The following is an 18735-nucleotide window of genomic DNA, read 5'->3' as shown; positions in this document are numbered from 1 at the left end:
GAGGGTGTCCCCTTGGGGCCTTGCAGGGAATGGCCTTGCTCTGTCTGCCACAATCACTTTTGCCACGTGCAGAGCACTGTGCTGGATGTTGGGGATTAAGCTTGATCTGGTGAAGCCGAGTCCTTTAAACAGTCACAGCAGATGGGGTAGGTGGAACAGAGGTATCAACCAGGGCCCAAATTCAAGGCAATGGAATAATGAACTGAGGTTCTCTGTCCTCAGCCCCATATTTACCAGGGCCTACCTCATAGGGGGATGGGGAAAATAAGAGAATGGAGTCTTTTCTGTTTCCCCTAGGCCCAGAGCCAGGGTACAAGCAGTCCAGTGCCCGGAATATTTGGGGAAGCAAGAGAAAGGAGAAAGGGCAGACAGCCCTTGCTCTGGATGCAGCAGGAAAATGATCTATGAAGTACATGCAGGCTGGGGGGCCCAGCTGCCTCTTACCTGACCTCATTCAACTCCCCCAACACACAAAATAAGACTCAATGGACTTGAAGAAATACGTTAAATATACTTTATTTAAATAGCATCAAACATAGTTGGCTCTAGGCCAATTGGTCCTAGTGATGGGGTAGGGAAATATTTGCAGATAAAAGGGATGAAGCAGAATCCAGCTCAGTTTTTCTTTTTTGTTTTGTTTTTTGAGATGAGGTCTCACTATGTTGCCCAGGCTGGTCATGAACTTCTGGGTTCAATCAGTCTTTCCACATCAGCTTCCCAAGTAGCTGGGATTACACATGACCAACTACTTAGCTCAGAAATTGTAGCAATCCTTGTAGTTCCTTGCAACTATCCACTACCTCTGGGATGGATAGCAGAGTCTGGGAAGAGAGGCAGAAAAGGAAGCTCAGAACCTCAAGCCTAAGGCCCAAGATCCCAGCCCCAGGAAACACCCAGTGTGTTAGAATGGAGGAAACAGAAGCCACAAAGAAGCGTATGAGAGAGTGTGAGGCCCACCTCGCAGCAAAGGCTGGGAGCTAGAGCTGTGCTCCTTAGTACTTCCTGTGGCCAGGCCTTATGCCTTAGTTTTACTACCTCCCAACCTCCATTACCTCATAAATATGCTGAACAATGTCATCTAGTTTCTTTAACTCTGTTTCAGAGCGCCGAAGGTTCTCCTCTAGGATATTTCTCTAGAAGGCAAATAGATTTCATAGTCCTGTGCTAAGAACAGCATAGCTTGGCAGGATAGAAGTAATATGGCAGGGTGCTTGCTAGTGGTGTTAGGAAATGGCCTTAGAATAGCATGGAAATGCTTACATGATTCTGGAACTTGACCATGAGTTTTGCTTTTTCATTTTTCATCTCCAGGAACATCACCCTCAGCTTGTCTACCTGCAGATAGGCCCAGATTAATAAGGGCACAGTCTGGGGTCCCCACCAATTGTCCAATTTATCTGTTAACTTTGAGTCACCTCCTGAGAGAGCCACACTTTCTCCTGGATCCAGTTGGTGGCCATGGGCTGACAGTTAGGGTCCAGCTGGCCAGCTAGGGTCTCCTGTAGCACTTTGGTTTCTGTCTCTGCATGCCGAAGTGAGCGGGTAAGCTGGGTCACTTCTTCTCTGAGGCTCTGGGAATGAGAATAGAGGTATTTGATAGCATTCGAAAGTCTCTATCCTTCTAATCTCAGGTGGTGGAAAAAAGTGAACCAGGATATCCACTTGTCATGTTTGGGATCTTGCTACCAGTGGCACAGAAAGCAGAAGACTGGGTATCATGAGAAACATACTATAAGCTCGCCACTCTTGTCTATCTGTTCTAGGATCTTCTCATTCTGCTTCTGTATCACTTCTTGGAGCTCCTTTTCATTCTGCAAGAGAAAGGGAGGTGAGAAGATACTGAGAACTGGCTTCACAGCACTTGGTAGGAGGTAGAGGTGTGTATCTGACCTATGTTTGGCCATGGTGGGACCAGCTGGTACCATTCTAATTCTCCTCCATGGCCAAGTGAGTCAAGGCATCTATCAGTTGATGGGAGAGTTCTGTTAAGAATTCTTGACTTCTCTCCTGGGAAGACAGGTCAGCCCATAGCCCCATTCCTAAATATGTAAAATGTGTGGCCCCAGGAAGGGCAAAACTAGGGCAGTAATTGGAAAATCCCCACCACCCAGATTCCTGGAGAGACAATGGCTCCCAGTGGGCCAGTAAACCTGCCCCAGTTCTTCATCGCCCCACTTCTAGGCCCCTCCTTCACCTTGTAGCGTAAGCACAAGGCCTGGTTCAGCTTCTCTATGTCTGCTTCCTTTGCCTTCTGGGCTTCCTGATGCTGTTCTTCCTGTGCCTGCAGCCTATCCTGCAAAGCACAACTTGGGGGAGGGAAGAATCCCACATCATTCCTGCCCTCTCAGAACTGTGCAATGCCCTTATGAGGGGCTCTCTTATTGCCCCCTTTCATCAAGACTGCATCTCACATTTTTTGCTGCAGAGTCCCAATAGCTTCTTCTTTAGACTCTTGCAACAAGGAACACAGGCTCTGAAGGTCAAGAAGCTTAGTACTTATTTCTGCCAGTCTCTCCTCCATGTCTGGGATCTCTGAAAGAGAAAATCCTAGATAGAGGTATAGCCCTTCAGTCTAGAAGAAAGGGGTGTATAGCCATCATTCCCATAACCCTTATCTGTGTTCCCCCACCCATATGATTTGAATATCCAGAACATTACAGATCCCAAAAGGCAGAAATAAAATGAGCCCAAGTAGAATTGAGGTTTTTAGAGCAAAGCACTTCTCACTGCTTTTGTCTTTACTCATCACCACCACATTTTCTAGAAATGAGGCAGGATCCCTGGAGCCCATCCTCACCTGTAGACTGAAGGGAAACCATTGATGCTACTCGGGTGAAAGCACTCTTGTCACTTCCAAGCAAGGGCACAGGAGCTGATTCTGGCTCTAAAACAAAAACCAACCAGGGGAGAAAGCCCAGAAAAATAGATGATGTGCATCTTCACCAGATGAAGATATCGGGAGAAGGGTCATAACTTTCCCAACCAAATCCCAGGACCTTTAACCTTCATCTGCCACTGCTGTCAAGATGCTTCCCATGAAGGCACTGTCATTAGGTGGAGGGTGTTCCTGAGTAGGAGCAAGGGCTGTGTTAGGAAGGGTCTCTGGGTCAGCCTAAGGACAAAGGAGGAAAAAAACAGCAACACTTCTTAGAAGTACTGCAGGCTAAGCAATTGTGCCAATGGAGCTCTAGGTTGAGTGATTTCCTGAGCTCCCAGATATTCCCAGCCATCTCTTCCAGAGTGCTATTCCACCCATTACTTCACTGCTGTATCTCCAACTCCCCAATTAACATTTTTCACCAAACATATTTATATTCTTAAGCCTCTCCCAATAAACCACAATAACTGGAGATTAAAAAAAAAAAAAACTTAAATCCCCCTTTACCTACTACTTCCCTTTCTCTTTCCCTTTATTTAAAAAAATTTTTTAAACTGACTTTTTTTTTTTTTTTTAGTTCTAAATGGACACAATATCTTTATTTGTTTTTATGTGGTGCTGAGGATCGAAATCAGTTCCTCATGCATGCAAGGTAAGCACTCTACCACTGAGCCACAACCCAGCCCTCTCTTTCCCTTTAATTAAGAAGAAAAAGAAGCCAGATGTGGTAGCCATGCCTTTAATTCCAGCAAATTGGGAGGCTAAGGCAGGAGGATAGCAAGTTCAAGGCCAGTCTCAGCAATTTAGCAAGGCCCTAAGCAACTTAGAGAGATCCTGTCTCTAAATTTAAAAAGGGCTGGGGATGTGGCTCAGTGATTAAGTGGCCTAGGTTCAATCCACAGTACATACACACACACACACAAAGAAAGAAAAGAAAAGAAAGAGAAGGTAGGCATAGTGGTTGGCCCATGTCTATAATCCTAACTACTCGGAGGCTGAGGGAAGAGGATTGCAAGCTCAAGATGAGACCCTCTCTCAAAAGAAAATAGAAAGGGCTGGGGATATGGCTTAGTGGTAGAACATCCCTGGATTCAATCTCAACTACCCTAAAAAGAAAAGAAAAGAGAAAAAAATGCCTATAAGTCTTGCCTATAAAGTCTCATCATCTATCGATTCCTGAGCCAACTACTCAGGCTTTTGCCCTGCAACCATTCCACCAAAATTCTTGTCATTTGGTTCAAAGATTTCATTCTTATCTTCAATTATAAGGATACTTTTGAGCTCTTTTATTACCTGGCCTTTTTTTTTTTTTTTTTTTTTTTTTAGAGAGAGAGACAGAATTTAATATTTTTTATTTTAGTTTTCAGCGGACACAACATCTTTGTTTGTATGTGGTGCTGAGGATCGAACCCAGTGCCACACACATGCCAGGCGAGCGCACTACCGCTTGAGCCACATCCCCAGCCCCTACCTGGCCTATTTGATACCGATGACCATGTCGTACTTTTAGAAACTTAACTTTTCTTCTAGGACATGACCCTACTTCATAGATAGGCCTCAAAAATTTTTGAATATTTCTTCCTTCAACCCACAGGTCCTTCTTTAACCACTGAGTTCCAGTCCTTTGCCCTCTTTTCATTCTAATGCATTCCCCAGTGGCCTTGCCTTGGGACTCTACAAAAAAGTTCACTTTAAATTTCCACTTCCACATGAATGACTCTTCAATCTCTTTTTTCTCAATTGGATTTTTTCCCAGTCTCCAGGCCCCAAAACTGACTGCCTGTGAAGAAATCTGCCAGAATGTTCCATAGTCCACATTGAAACTTAGTATGCATAAAGTTGAGTTCACCATTTTCCCTGTCCCGTGTGACCAAATATCTGTTCCTATTCCTGAATTTATGTTCTAGAGCAGAGGGGTCCTGCAGGTCAATCTGGCATGCATTATTGTAAATTCATTATGTATTACAGCCATACCCATTCTTTTACATACTGTCAATAGCTTTACTTGAGCTACAAGGCAGTGTTAAGTAGTTGAGACAGACCCCACTTGGCTCACAAAGATGAAACACTATATTGGCCCTTTATAGGACAAGTTTGCTGTCCCCAATTCTGAGAGTGTTAACAATCTAAGATCATCATTTACTCTTCTGTCTAACTCCTAAATTCAGTTGGTCAACAGGTTCAATTCCTTCTACCTCCTAAACATCTATTCAATTCATCAGCTTCTCTCTATCTCCTCTTTAACTGGCATTTAGTTCAAGTCCTCAAAATCTGGCCTTCACTAGCCTTGTTTCCTGCCTTGTACCATTTAGCTCCTACATTCCAGTCATTAAGAGTTACTTCCCATTCCCCAACCTTGCCACATTTTATGAGTAAGGCCCTTGCTTATTCATTCCATAGTCCCAGTACCCAACACAGGTCTTGTTACAAGGTAGACACTACAAAAAGTCTACACACTGTGTTGTATATATGACTAACATATATGACTTTCATACATATCACTCAAAAACTTTCATATACTCTTTCCTCTGCCTAGAAGGCCTGCCAATATACCTACCCTGCCCCATGAACTTCTAAACCTCAAGATTGCCCGAGGTCATCTGTTTTTTTTTTGTTGTTGTTGTTGTTGTTGTTTTTGAGGGAGGTGTACCGGGGATTGAACTCAGGAGCACTGGACCACTGAGCCACATCTCCAGCCCTATTTTGTATTTTGAGACAGGGTCTCACTGAGTGGCTTTGAACTCACGATCCTCCTGTCTCTGCCTCCCAAGCCACTTCGATTACAGGCATACACCACTACACCCAGATAAGGTCATCTGTTTTGAGAAACTGATTCTCCTTTCTCTGAGCTCCCACAGTGGGTCCATGCAGACTTCTACCATGATCATGTCATGTGACTATATCTGTCTGTTTTTCCTACTAGACTGTAGATTGTTTGGCACTTCCTATGCTCAACATACAGTTGGAGAAGAGGGTCAGGATCTTGGTTGTACTTACTTTTTTGGTTTCTATTTTTTTTTTTTTTTTTTGGTGGTATTGGGGATTGAACCCAAGGCCTTGCATATGCTAGGTAAGCCATCTGTCAGTGAGCTACATCCCCAGACCTATGCCTTTAAATCTTGAACAAGCTAATTAACTCTGTATTCTGAAAGATAGCAACCATTTATTGTTTAGTGTGCACTGTGGGGAAGCCAGAAAAGGAATGCTAAATTTCTGCTTTCTTTAAATGTTGTCTAGTTGAAAAGAACAGATATCCAAGGAAAATTAATTCAATGCAAAAGGAGAATAAGTGACTGAAGAATGCATAAAAAAGGAGAAATTGCTCAGTCCCTGTGACTTGGGACCATTTCAAAGGCAAACTAATGAGCATTGTAATAGAGAAGGAAAAGGAATTTCCAGTTTGAAAATAGAAGATAATTGATATGGGAGCAGCCCAAGGTCAGGTGTGAATGGAGATGGAACATTTGTATTGTGGACAGGTAGCCTAGTTGGAGTAAAGGGTTCATAATAGAGAAGTAGGAGACAAATGAAGGTTTGAGTGACAAGCTGAAGCGGTCCTGTAGGTAATTAAAAGTCATTGAAGATCATAGAGATGGGAAAGTAGGGTTTTAGGAACATTATACTATACAATAAAAATACAGTGGGAAGGGCAGAGAGGGAACACCAGTATCCTACCTTCTCCTTTAGTTTTGTCTGGAGGAAGAAGGTCAGGATCTGTAGTTGCTCAGCCAGCACCCCTAGCTCTTGGGAATACTGGCGTGTCTTCTCTACATCTTGTTTCTGATACTTTGCTATGGTGCTGGCCAGGTCAGCCCTAAAATGAGGAACAGGGAGGATGACCCAAGACAAGGTTACCTTCTCTGAACACCTCTCCCAAATGCCCTGCATTCAAGGAGAGAAACAAGAGGCTTGACACTGTCACAATTCTCTTCTTGGAGATTCTGGCTTCTAGAAGTGTTCATAGATAAGCATGGGGTGGAGGGTTGGGGGCAAGGGATATGAAAAGGGAGAGCTCTTACTTTAGATTTTCTACAGTGTCCTTGAGATTCTCACACTGCAGGCTACGTTCCCGGAGTACTGCCAGCGTGGTTTTCAACTGATACTCAACCTGACCCAGCTCGAGGTGAGCAACCTGATTCTCTTGGTCTGCAAACTTGAAAAGATGGGAGGAAGGAAGGAAGGAAGGAAAAGAGTGGAGAAATGGAGGGGAAAAAAATGAGTTCAAGTGAGGAATTTTAGAGCCCTGGGGACAGAGGCTTTTTCCATTCCACAATTTCACTTAAGTACATCAGGCAAGAATCATACTCCTGGTAGTCATACTACCAGCTTCCTTTTCTAAAGCTGAATTTCTTACCTCCAGGGTCTCCTTCAGGTCCTGCACCTCCTTGGCTAGCACAGCCTGCTGTTGTTGCAGTTCTGCCTGCATGTGTTTTAGTGCCATCTCTTCTTTTTGCCATCTGTCAGAGACTTTATGTTAGATCCTGTTTGGTCCTGTATGTTGGATGCCTACCACTACAATAACCAGATAGGAACTCACTGAGCAGCTTGCTCCTCATTGTTCTGGGTAAGTTGACAGAGCAATTCATCCTTTGTGGCCAGGTCCTGGGCACAATGGGCATGCTGACTCTGCAGCTCTTTTAGCTGGCTGTCCATGTTGGCCAGAATCTGCAGCTGAGCCCAGAGATCTAGATCAAAAGTATCCTAATAATACCATCCAGTCACCAGGTCAGAAACCCTCCACATTTCTGCTCCAAGGCAAGCACTCCAGAGCAGTTATTTGCTCTATTGCCACACTCCAAACCTTCACAGGTTCAAATGCTTGCACATTTGCACACATACACACCTGTTGCTAGGCGACTATTTTCTAACTTCAGTTGTTCTACTTGGCCTTTATAATCCTCTAAATGGTTAGAGACTTGTTCCAGCTCCCTGGAAACCTAAGAAGAAAAGAGTTTTCCTCCTGTAGCACCTCCTAAGTCAAGTATCCCAGGCATTGGAGAAGCTTTTCTTTCTGGACAAGACTGGCTTTCTGGGCAAGTAAAATACCTTAATCCTGGGCAGCAATATTGCAGAAAATAAAGCTGATTTTCAGGGAAAAGTAAAGACAGGAGACAATTTGCTGAAGTAAAGGAGGTGCTAAAAAGCAAAGGAAATAACTGACCCAAGCCATCTTATAGTCAAGGGATTTGATTTGTCTCCAAACCAAGGGTGGCAAGAAGACTAGCGAAAAGAGGATAATGATATCATACATAAGAAAAGGGGAGAAACCAGGCCTAAGTAGTCCCCACTCCAGGTTTGTACCTGCTGCTTTTCTTCAATTGCAGCATCACATTCCTGCAGGGCCTGCCGGCTCTTGGTTATGAGTTTCTCTGTGAGTTGTCGAGACCGACCCAGCAAAGCTGTCCACGTCACATACTACCAGGGAAAGTAAGCAGGTCAGAAGAGTGCATCTGAGGCAAGGTTTCTAATGTACTTGGCTAAAAGTAAGGAATAGTTATGATGGTCCCAAATACTCACATTCAATTGCATGGATGTCCAGTCTTGTTGCAAGACAGAAGTTAGACTCTCTGTCTGCTGAACCAACTGTTTTTGCTCTGTATGAAGACCTATCTAAAAAGGAAAGATTACCTATGGAGGCAGCTAAGAGCAGGGATGTGGCCATCTTCCCAGTGTGTCAGCTTAGATCCCAGGAAAGAAAATGTCCTTAAATTTTACCAGTTGGGTCTGGGCCACCTGCAGAAGGCCTCTGAATTCCCGCATGGATGTCAAATTCTGTTCCAGCTGGCTGATGCGCTGGCTGGCATGTGCACAGAAAGCCTCCAGCACTGTCTCTGCCTGTTTAGGAAAGAGGTTGCAAGGGCACATTTTGTAGTAGTGGGAAATGGCACAGAAAAACATAACCATCCAATACATCAGTAGTTCAGTTCTTAACTCCCCAGGACAGGCAGTTCTTAAGCCACCCATCTTACAGGAACCTTGAAGTGGAGACCTCCCATATCCAGGAATCCCTTACCGCATCCTTGCCTCTGAGGGCCATTTCCTCTCTGTGCTTTGCCTCCTCCCTTTCTGTTTTGAGGCTCTGGAGTTTTGCCTTCAATTTCTTTAATACTTCAAAACAGCAGGAAACCAAGGTTTCTGCATGCCGAGACTATAGGATAAGAATCAGATATCATGTCTGGTTCCTTTGTTTGGCTTTGAGTCCCATAAGGGGCTTCTACCTTCTTTATGCTGCTTACTTCTTGACTCAGAGTTGTTTTATCTTCTTCTACGTGCAACAGAGACAGGTGAAGCAAAGATATCAGCTCTTTGGACACCAGTACCCATGATTGCTATGGAGGGAAAAATGGCTAGGTTAGATCAAATAGTCACTAAGCAGAAAGCAGGGGTTGATAGAGAGGAAAGTCACTGACTCAAATTCCAAGCTCCTAATAGGGAAAAATCACTTTTTGCAAAGGTTTAGGAACCTCTTTTCACTACAACAGCTAAGTATCACTATCTACTAATTGCCTTGGGATTCTCCATTTTCACCTGTAATCCCAGCTACTTGGGAGGCTGTGACTCAGTGGTTAGGTGCCTTGGGTTCAATCCCTGATCCTATCTCAAAATCACCCCAGCGGTGATATAAGGTCAATCAATACTTACCATGACATTCCTTGCCTGCTGTAGGGCCTGTCTAATGGCTTGGTTTTCCTCAAGATGTTGAGGTTTCTTAGTTACCTAGCCAGAGAAATGGAGTTGCTCCTTTTAGTTAGACAACATGCACCAGCAGCTTCTCATCCCCCTTCCCCCTAACCCTCACTGCCCCATGAGTTATAGGAGCCTTTCTATCAAAAGCAGGAGTAAGGCTCAAAACTAGATGAAGTCACCCAGACGTGGGGTAGGTAAAAATTCTTTTTTTTTCCTCCCAGTGCTAAAGATCAAACCTAGGACTTCATGCATGCTAGACAAGCACTCTGCCACTGAGCTATATCCCCAGTGCTTTTCATTTTTTATTTTGGAACAGGGTCTCACAAAGTTGCCCAGCCAGACTTGAACTTGTGAATCTCTCCTATCACAGGAGGGTGCCACCTCACCTAGAAGGAATACATCTGAATACTGATAGTGTCTTGGATTTGATGAAATACAATAATCTGGCAACTTAGCCAGATTCTATCTCAAAATAAAAGATAAAAAGGACTGGGGCTGTGGCTCAGTGGTTAGGTGCCCTGGGTTCAATCCCTAAAGCAAAAAAACAAAAACAAAACACAACTGAAGTCAGCAGAGGTGGCACATGCCTGTAATCCCAGCTACTTGGGAGGCTGAGGTGGGAGGAGCTTGAGTTGGAGATCAGCATGGGCAACATAGCGAGGTCCCATTTCGAGGAGAGGAAAGGACAGAAAAATCATCACTGAGTCATCTTTTGGTAAGGTTGGAGGGTTGGTCACAGGATCCCCCCTAGATACCCAAATCTGTGAAATTTCAAGTCCATCATAAAAAATGGTGTGATATTGACATATAACCTACACATATGCTCTTACATACTTTAATTTTTTGGTTTGGGGATTTAACCCAGGGGGTACTCTAAGCTGAGCCCCATCCCCAGCCCTTTTTGGCTTTAACTTTTTAAGACAGGGTCTCCCTAAATCACCCAGTATAGCCTTGAACTTGCCAGCCTCCCACTTCAGCCTCCAAAGTTTCTGGGATTACAGGTGTGCACCACTGTGCCTAGCCTAACAATTTTTGTGTGTGTGTGTGTGTGTGTATGTGAGGTCCTGGGGACTGAACCCATGGCCTTGTACATGGGAGGCAAATACTCTACAACTGAGCTATATTCCTAGCCTATAATGGTTCTTTTTAATGATTACAGAATATTCCATCTTATGGATATACCATTATTTTTTTTTTTAAAAAAAACCAACTGCTTTCATTGTTATGCAGAACTTTTCCCCCTTAGGCTACATCCCCAGAAGTGGAGTTACTAAGTCAAAATGGAGCTGGGGCTGGGGTTGTACGGCACTGGGTTCGGGAAAAAAAAAAAGTTTGAGCTGTTTTAGTGTTTTAAGGATCTTCCTTGAATTCCCTTCAAAAAAAAAAGATGAACTAGTTTATACCCTACAGACAAAAGGACAGGATTTACCAGCATTATCTACTCAATTCTTAACCCAGGGCTGCAATTCTTTTATTTCCAGTAATTTTTTTTTTTTTTTTTGGTGGGGGAGGGAGTACTGGGGATTGAACCTGCGTGCTCTACTACAAGCTATATCCCCAGCACCCCCCACACCTTTTTTTTGAGATAGGGTCTCATTAATTTGCCCAGGCTGGCTTTGAACTTGAGATCTTTGGGGCCTCAGCCTTCAGAATAGATGGGATTATGGGAGTACACCACCATAACCAACAACCTTCTTAAATATTTATTAGACATTTGTATTTGCTTATTCTTTATCTGCCTATCATTATCTTAGTATAGATAAACATCTTAGATGCCCTATGATTAGATAAGTATAAGCTAAAAGACAGCAGGGTCCTAGAAAAACTCAAGTCCTAAGAGAAAAGAAGGAGACTTCATTACTGCTAAAAGGCAGCCACAATCTGGAAAATGGCAATGGATAGCAGTGCTGAGTTCTGAGGCTGTGGCAGTCTGAATTTAAGGAGGCAGAATTGCATCATCTTCAATCTCTTATAGTTCATGCTTCTATGGAGTTCATTAACTAGTGTATCGTGCAGAAAGTCATGGAGTACCCCATAAGCCCTGGATAGGGTGCACATACTGCTGGGAACGGGGCAGTCAGGCAGGTGATGAGATTAATGTGAAGGAGGCAGCCAAGTGGCAAGGACATGCATGGTGATGGGGAATGGCTGAAGGTGATGTCATTTCCTCTCTTTGGTTCTGCTTCAGTAGCTTCCAAAGGGACCTGGCAAGCTTCAGGGGAAGAAGGTACAAGGCAGATTCAAGGATGGGAAACATGGTCAAGGATAAGAGGAAAGGATACAAAAATAACAAAGAGGAGCTGAGTTTTGGCTCAGTGGCAGAGAACTTGCCTAGCACTTGTGAGGCACTGAGTTCTATCCTCAGCAACACATATAAATAAATAAAAAATAAAGGTACATCACCAACTAAAAAATATTTAACAAAACAAACAAAAAAACAAAGATAACACAAGAGAGAGAATGAACAGCTACAGGAATGAGGAGTCCATGGTTTCCAGGATTTGGGGCAAAAGGTAAAGTCATTACTTTGAGGACATTTTCAACTCAAAAGAGGTCTTTAGGCATTTGGGACCATATCATCTGAGCACTATCTACCTATTACTTCTACAGTCATACTATAGAGGCTCTCAATTCCTTCTCAACACCATTCCTTTCCTTCCTAGGTCCTGTGTTCTCAGAGCGTCCTCTAGAACAGTGGTCTTAAATTGTTTTCCTCTCAGACCTCACACAATAATTTTTGAAAAACTAAGTATCCTTGAGTAGAAATTGATAACAGCCTATTATCAATACAGACAGTTGAAATAAAATTGTTAGATCACTCAAATATACCCAATGGCATAATGCTACATATATTGTAATACTTCGATAACTTTAAAATACATGAAAAAAAGCCAGGCTTGATGGAGCACACTTGTAATCCTGCAGGATGATTACAAGTGCTAAGCCAGCCTCAGCAACTTAGAGGGGACTTAAGCAACTTAGTGAGACCCTGTCTCAAAATTTAAAAACTTAGGAAAGAGCTGGGGATATAGCTCAGAGTTTAAGTTCAATCCCTGGTACCAAAAAAAAAAAAAAAAAAAAAAAAAAAAAAAAAAAAGCTAAACAACCCCAAATAAAATAAAATACAAGAAAAACTTCTTTTTACTGTCAGAAATTTTATATCATCCCCCTTTTCTCCTTGAGCTGTGGGTTTGATCACTAACACCACACACAAATACCTTAATTCTAATATATTTTTATACTTGCAAATCTGTTAATAGTCAGTATTTCTGCAACAATAAGTTCATCCAACCAGGCCTGGTGGTACACACCTGTAATCCCAGCAACTCAAGAGGCTAGGCGGGAGGATCACAGGTTCCAGTTTAGCAACTTAGTGATACCATCTCAAAATAAATAAATAAACAAACAAACAAATAAATAAATGAAGCATAAGACTGGTGATATAGGTAAAGAGCCTCTGGTTCAATCCCCAGTATCTTCCCCCTCAAAATAAAGTTCATATAAATTGAAATTAAAATGTGTTTTAAATCCCTTTGACCAAGGTGGGCATAGTGGCACAGGTCTGTAATCCCAGCGCCTCAGGAGGCTGAGACAGGAGCATCAGGAGTTCAAAGCTAGTCTCGGCAAAAGCAAGGCACTAAGCAACTCAGTGAGACCCTGAGGGCTGGGGATGTGGCTCAGTGGTTGAGTGCCTCTGAGCTCAATCCCTCATACCCAAGGAAAAAAAACATGGTTCAGCAAAAATTCATGACTATTTTCCATTTTAATAGATATAAGCACTAAGAAATCCATACATAATTAATCAGAATCAGTAGAAATTGAAGGACTTGAATTCGTTTGGAAATACTTGCCAAAACTCAGTAACTTTCCTCAAAAATATTTAAGATCCACTAACAAAGTTTTTCTTCACTTTTGTGGAAAACATGCAGAAATGATATTATATAATCACTGTAGTCATTTGCTTTCTCAACGTGTGCACAAATATTTTCTGTTGTCCTTTGATTGCTATGAGAGACCTGGGATGAGAAGTATGCTTTTCTTTAGTAAAGTGGACAAGGGCCAGTGAGAATGGGGAAGTAGAGAAGAAAAAAATTAGTTAAGAATACTTTTGGGGGCTGGGGATGTGGCTTAATCGGTAGCACGCTCGCCTGGCATGCGTGCGGCCCAGGTTCGATCCTCAGCACCACATACCAACAAAGATGTTGTGTCCACTGAAAACTAAAAAATAAATATTAAAATTAAAAAAAAAAAAAGAATACTTTTGGAGGGGCTGGGATTGTGGCTCAGTGGTAGAGCGCTTGCCTAGCACGCACGAGGCCCTGACAATCCTCAGTACCACATAAAAATAAAATAAAGATATGTGTCACCTATAGCTAAAAAATAAATATTAAAAAAAAAAGAATACTTTTGGACCATGAAGATCTAGAAATTGATTTCTTTCAAACTTTCCTTGTTTGCATTCCCTTGCAAAGTCTTGATGTACCTCGGGGTACATTGAGTACCCACAGCTTTGATTGATAAGATTTTTCTAGATTTTCAGCTTTTACATATATACTAGAATAAGCATGTGATTAAGAAGTCCCCTTTGCCCTCTGGCAGCTTATCAGCTTAAATTCTGAGGAAGAGGGCCCACTAGAACATTTCAAGCTTTAGGAGAAAGCTTCTTACCCCACTAAGAGAGGCATCAGTCTGTGTGCTACTGTCCTGAGTTTCTGGATGAGGGACAGCCATCTGGCTCTTCCAGTCCTGCAGCTGTCTAGAAAGAACCTCCAGGATGATAAGAGAGCTCAGCAGGTTATTTTCCAGGTCACGTCTAGACAAGGCAGTCAGATCTGGAGGATTACAGCTGCCGTAGGAAGAAAAGAACATGAGGAAAATAAAGGGAGGGAAGGGGTGTGAGAGGCAGGTAGAGGGGAATGGAGCTCCAGAGGCACAAGGATAGAGGGGACACTTACCCCAACAGGAGGGGCTTTGTCTCCAAAGTACTATCCTTGGTGTCCAGCAAGCCTGTCTGGGATGTGTTTATACTGTTTCCTTGTGCTGGAGGACTAAAGCAAGTCCCCACCGAGCAAGTAGAGAAAGGCGTAGTGCCAATGGCAGCATCCTGAAGCACAGAGGGAAGTGATAAGCTTTGTCGGAGATTTTCTAACATGACTGAGGTATTTACACCTTTTTCTAGCCAAGCCAACGGGGACATCCAAGTCTCTGTATCAGAACTAAGAATCTCACCAGCATCTCCTACTACTGGGCTTGGAGCTGCCTGGGACTCCATTTCCATCGGATTTGGTGTTAGGCACATGGATGGAACATCTTCTACATTTGAGACAAGTGCTTGATCTTCCAATTCAACCTCCTCAGGGAGTATGGAAAAGCTCATTTCTCTTTCCTTTATACCTCTATGCTCTACACTTTCCTCTCCTGCATACACGTGATTGTTGGGGTAATCTGCTGCCAGTGCAGTTGAAGGGGAAAGCCTGAATGTGGAGGAAGGCAAGAAGACATTACTTTCAGAAGACATCAAGTCCTCAGAAACAGCTTCAGTTCTATTGTTCCTCAGGCTTTCCTTAGAGCAGTGTAGCTGTTGCTCAGAACAAGGATTTGGTGGATATTCCAAGAGAAGAGATGGAGAATCCTGCAATGTAGGTTTCTCAAGCATAGCAGCAACAACTTCAGAAAAGGTGTCTTCCATGCAGGATGATGCCTCCTTTATCAGATCTCTTGGCTTCAAAGACTCATTTAGATAGCTGCTGTTTGTCTCTGCCATGGTATCTGAATGATCCTCAAGTGTAATACCTTGCTGCTGCCCCACTGGAGAGGCTTCAAGGACCATGGATTTAACCACATAGTCATTCTTTGGGTCTACTGCTTCCTCAGATGTTTTGGGAGTAGAAATGGTTTGGAGAGTCAGATCTAGGGGTTGTTCATCTGATGCATGCTGACATGTTTCTAGCCACTTTGAGGGAGAGGAGTCTGTCTTGCTGGCTTTAACAAAATCCAACGAAGATGAGTTGTTGCTGCCTTCCTGCCAAAGGAAACAAAAGTAGTTGGTTAAGGTAGTCAATTCAGTTCCCAACATTACAATTATGGATGCAGGATACTATCTGAACTCAACAAAAGAAAAGAGTTCTTACCTCTGCTTAGGTAAGAATTTGGCTAATTCTTGCTCCTTACTATTCAACTAAACAGCAGGGAAAGAAAAGCTAGGAAACCAATTGGGTCCTTTCAGGTGAACCAGCCTAAAGTATAAACAGGCTGACAATATCTATCCATGTCATGGGGAGACACTAGATTGAATGTGACCTTGCCCCTCTCTATTTCTAACTCCAGCCCACTTCTATTGTCTCCTTCCTAAAGTAGGCTCAAGCTCTATCAGAATCTAGAGTTGGCACAGATAGATAGATAAAATTAATGAAATAGGGACAGAGTAAAGCTCAATGGTAGACCATTTCCCTAGCATGCACAAGGCCATGTGTTCAATCCCCAGCACTAAAAGAAAAGAAAGAACAAAATCATGTTCAAAAAAGAAACAGGAGGAACTGGGGTTGTGGCTCAGTGGCAGAGCCTAGTATGTGTGACTCACTGGGTTTAATTCTCAGCACCACATATAAATAAATAAAATAAAGGTCCATTGACAACTAAAAAATATATATTTATATTTAAAAGAAAGAAAGAAAGAAAGAAGAGTCAGGTGCTGTGGCACACATGTGTAATCCCAATGACTTGGGAGGCTGAGGCAGGAGGATCATAAATTCAAGGCCAGCTTCAGCAACTTAGCAAGACTCTGTCTCAAAATAAAAAGGACTAGGGGGCTGGTGATGTGGCTCCAGCGGTAGCACGCTCGCCTGGCATGCGTGCGGCCCGGGTTCGATCCTCAGCACCACATACAAACAAAGATGTTGTGTCCGCTGATAACTAAAAAATAAAATATTAAAAAAAATTCTCTATCTCTCTATCTCTCTTGCTCTCTCTTTAAAAAAAAAAAAAAAAAAAGGACTAGGGATGAAGCTTACTGGAAAAGAGCCTCTGGATTCAATTCCTAGTAGGGGGGGAGCAAATTTTCATATTTCAGGAGTAACAGTAGCCGTAACTGATTAACAATTTTGACTTTGAGCTTTTTAGAAACCAGAGCTAGATGGAAAATATGATAAACATATAGTTTTCATTATCAGAAAGAGAAAAGGATAGCAATTTCTTTAGGAAGACAATTTTTCTAGGCAGTAAATTCTAAAAAGTTTCTTCCAGGAACCTTATGGAAGGGTCAGTCTCTTTCATTGACAAATTATTACAGCAACTGAAAAGCAGTTTGCATATGGCTACTTTTCTAAAGACCTTTTACAAAAGTACAACTCAGGGCAATTCTGCAAGGGAATAGTTTAAGGTGAGCAAATATCCAGCCTTCCAGTGGTATAACTTGATACCAGGGGAGTTGTAACTACCTGCTAAAGAGAATGGATACTGACTGCTTAACTCTTGCATCAGACAGGCCTCTCCATAAGGGAGCCCAAGTTAGAGACCACCACTAATCAGAGTGATAGTATTTTTCAGTAGTTTGAGAAAGGTCGAGGGTGCGGGGAGGAGATAATAAAAAACAGCTAAAATAGAGGTTCGAGTTCTCAATGGATTTCCTTTAACCACCCTAGGGCACCTCTCTGTCGGCCTGAATAGCTGTAAATGGAAATCACTGAGGTGGAAGACTTCATTATCGTTATTAATTATGTTCCAGTCCTGGCCCTCTGTTCCTCTGAGCTCTGGGCCTGGGCAAGCAGCCCAGTCGAGAAGCTGTCCAGGCAAACCTCACCTGCAGCCCCAGCTTGCACAGTGATGGGGTCAGCGAGGAGCACACAGGGGGCCCTTTTCCTGAACTGGTAAGAGCACCAGGCTGCAGGATAAGTTCTCGGAGAGGAGTTCTCATAGCTGGTTTTCCCTAAGAAAGAAAGAGAATTTGGGTTAAGATTGGGCTCCGCCAGCCCGCTCTTTCTCCCTCCCCAAGAAGCTTTGAGGTACTAAGAAGAGCGGGTTTCCAATCCCAGTCTCGCTGAAGAGGCAAAGCGATAAAGACTCCAATCACTCCCCAGCCCCAGCTCCATCCAGCTTTCCAGGACCCTCAGCACCGCCAGCGCCCCCGCCCCAGTATTCCGCACACAGTTCTTTCTCCGTGGGAGCTCTCCCGCTCACCGGCTGGGGTGAAGGTGACAGGCTGATGTTTAATTTTTTCACCCGCCACATCTTCAAAACTGAAAGCAGGTTGATCACTTCCCAGACCAAGTCGAGTCCGCCATGTTCACCCGCCGTCTTTATTTGAACCTGCTCGGTGCTTCAGGATTGGCTGCGGAGCCGCAGTGCGTCAGGATACAGGTCAGCTCCGGGCTCGAGCCTGGTGGGCGGAGCCAGCGTTGGCCACGCCCCTCCTCCCGCCCTGCAGTTGATTTCTGACCTACTCTGGGCCGCAGAAGCCGGCTGCAGGGAGGACCCGCATCAGATCCACGATGGGTCCTGGAGTCTTGGTATCCTCAAGTTGGGGGGGACACCCCAGGTAGCTGGAGCGTCTAGAAGTCCGACCGTGCCCTAATTGAAAAGTTGTCTGTATACCCAGGCCTTAACAAGTCTCTCCTGGCGTTTCCTTCGTGACCTCTTGGTTACTTTCAGCCTCTTCTGAGAGCGGGCCTGGGACCCTGGAAGTGAAAATTGATTGTTTTATTGTTTGTTTTGGTACCAGGGATTGAACCTAGGTGCATTTAACCACTGAGCCACATCCGCAGCCCTTTTTATGTTTTTATTTTTAGATAGGATCTCATCAAATTGCTTAGGGCTTCACTAAATTGCTGAGGCTCGCTTTGATTTTGCGATTCTCCCGCCTCAGCCTCCCGCCTCACTGGGATTACAGTGATTACTGCGCCTGCCATACCGGGCTAAAAGGGAAAGTTGAAAAGGCCTAAATGAAAAATAAAAAGGACTGGGGATGTCATTGGGATTTTGGTTGGGATTGCTTTAAGTCTGTGTAGTGCTTTTGGTAGTATGGCCATTTTGACAATATTAATTCTGCCTATCCAAGAACAGGGAGATCTTTCTATCTTCTAAGGTCTTCTTTCTTTAGCATTCTGTAGTTTTTGTTGTAGAGGTCTTTCACCTCTTTTTAAGTTGATTCCCAAGGGTTTTTTGTTTGTTTGTTT

The 18735-nt window shown here is 43.5% G+C and overlaps 1 protein-coding gene across 1 annotated transcript; it reads right to left on the bottom strand.

The window, feature by feature from the left end:
• Positions 1 to 581: 581 nt before the first annotated feature.
• SPAG5 (sperm associated antigen 5) lies at positions 582 to 18123 on the bottom strand. The gene is made up of 25 exons (XM_081272963.1): positions 18004 to 18123; positions 17741 to 17891; positions 17364 to 17489; positions 14521 to 15587; positions 14234 to 14411; positions 9521 to 9595; positions 9115 to 9207; positions 8892 to 9026; positions 8594 to 8713; positions 8396 to 8488; positions 8180 to 8293; positions 7722 to 7815; positions 7416 to 7563; positions 7233 to 7335; positions 6898 to 7031; positions 6554 to 6692; positions 3004 to 3112; positions 2798 to 2884; positions 2412 to 2532; positions 2195 to 2306; positions 1731 to 1811; positions 1416 to 1571; positions 1261 to 1335; positions 1053 to 1133; positions 582 to 821 (listed from the first exon to the last, which is right to left on the bottom strand). Exons 2-25 carry the CDS (start codon positions 17789 to 17791, stop codon positions 750 to 752), a joined length of 3564 nt encoding a protein of 1187 aa, XP_081129089.1. The 5' UTR covers positions 17792 to 17891; positions 18004 to 18123; the 3' UTR covers positions 582 to 749.
• Positions 18124 to 18735: the final 612 nt, after the last annotated feature.

Source organism: Spermophilus citellus (genome assembly GCF_964194105.1).
Source record: "Spermophilus citellus genome assembly, chromosome: 17".
In the NCBI taxonomy this organism is placed as follows: Eukaryota; Metazoa; Chordata; class Mammalia; order Rodentia; family Sciuridae; genus Spermophilus; species Spermophilus citellus.
Note: the sequence above shows the minus strand (reverse complement) of the source record. Positions and strands in the feature narration are given on the sequence as shown.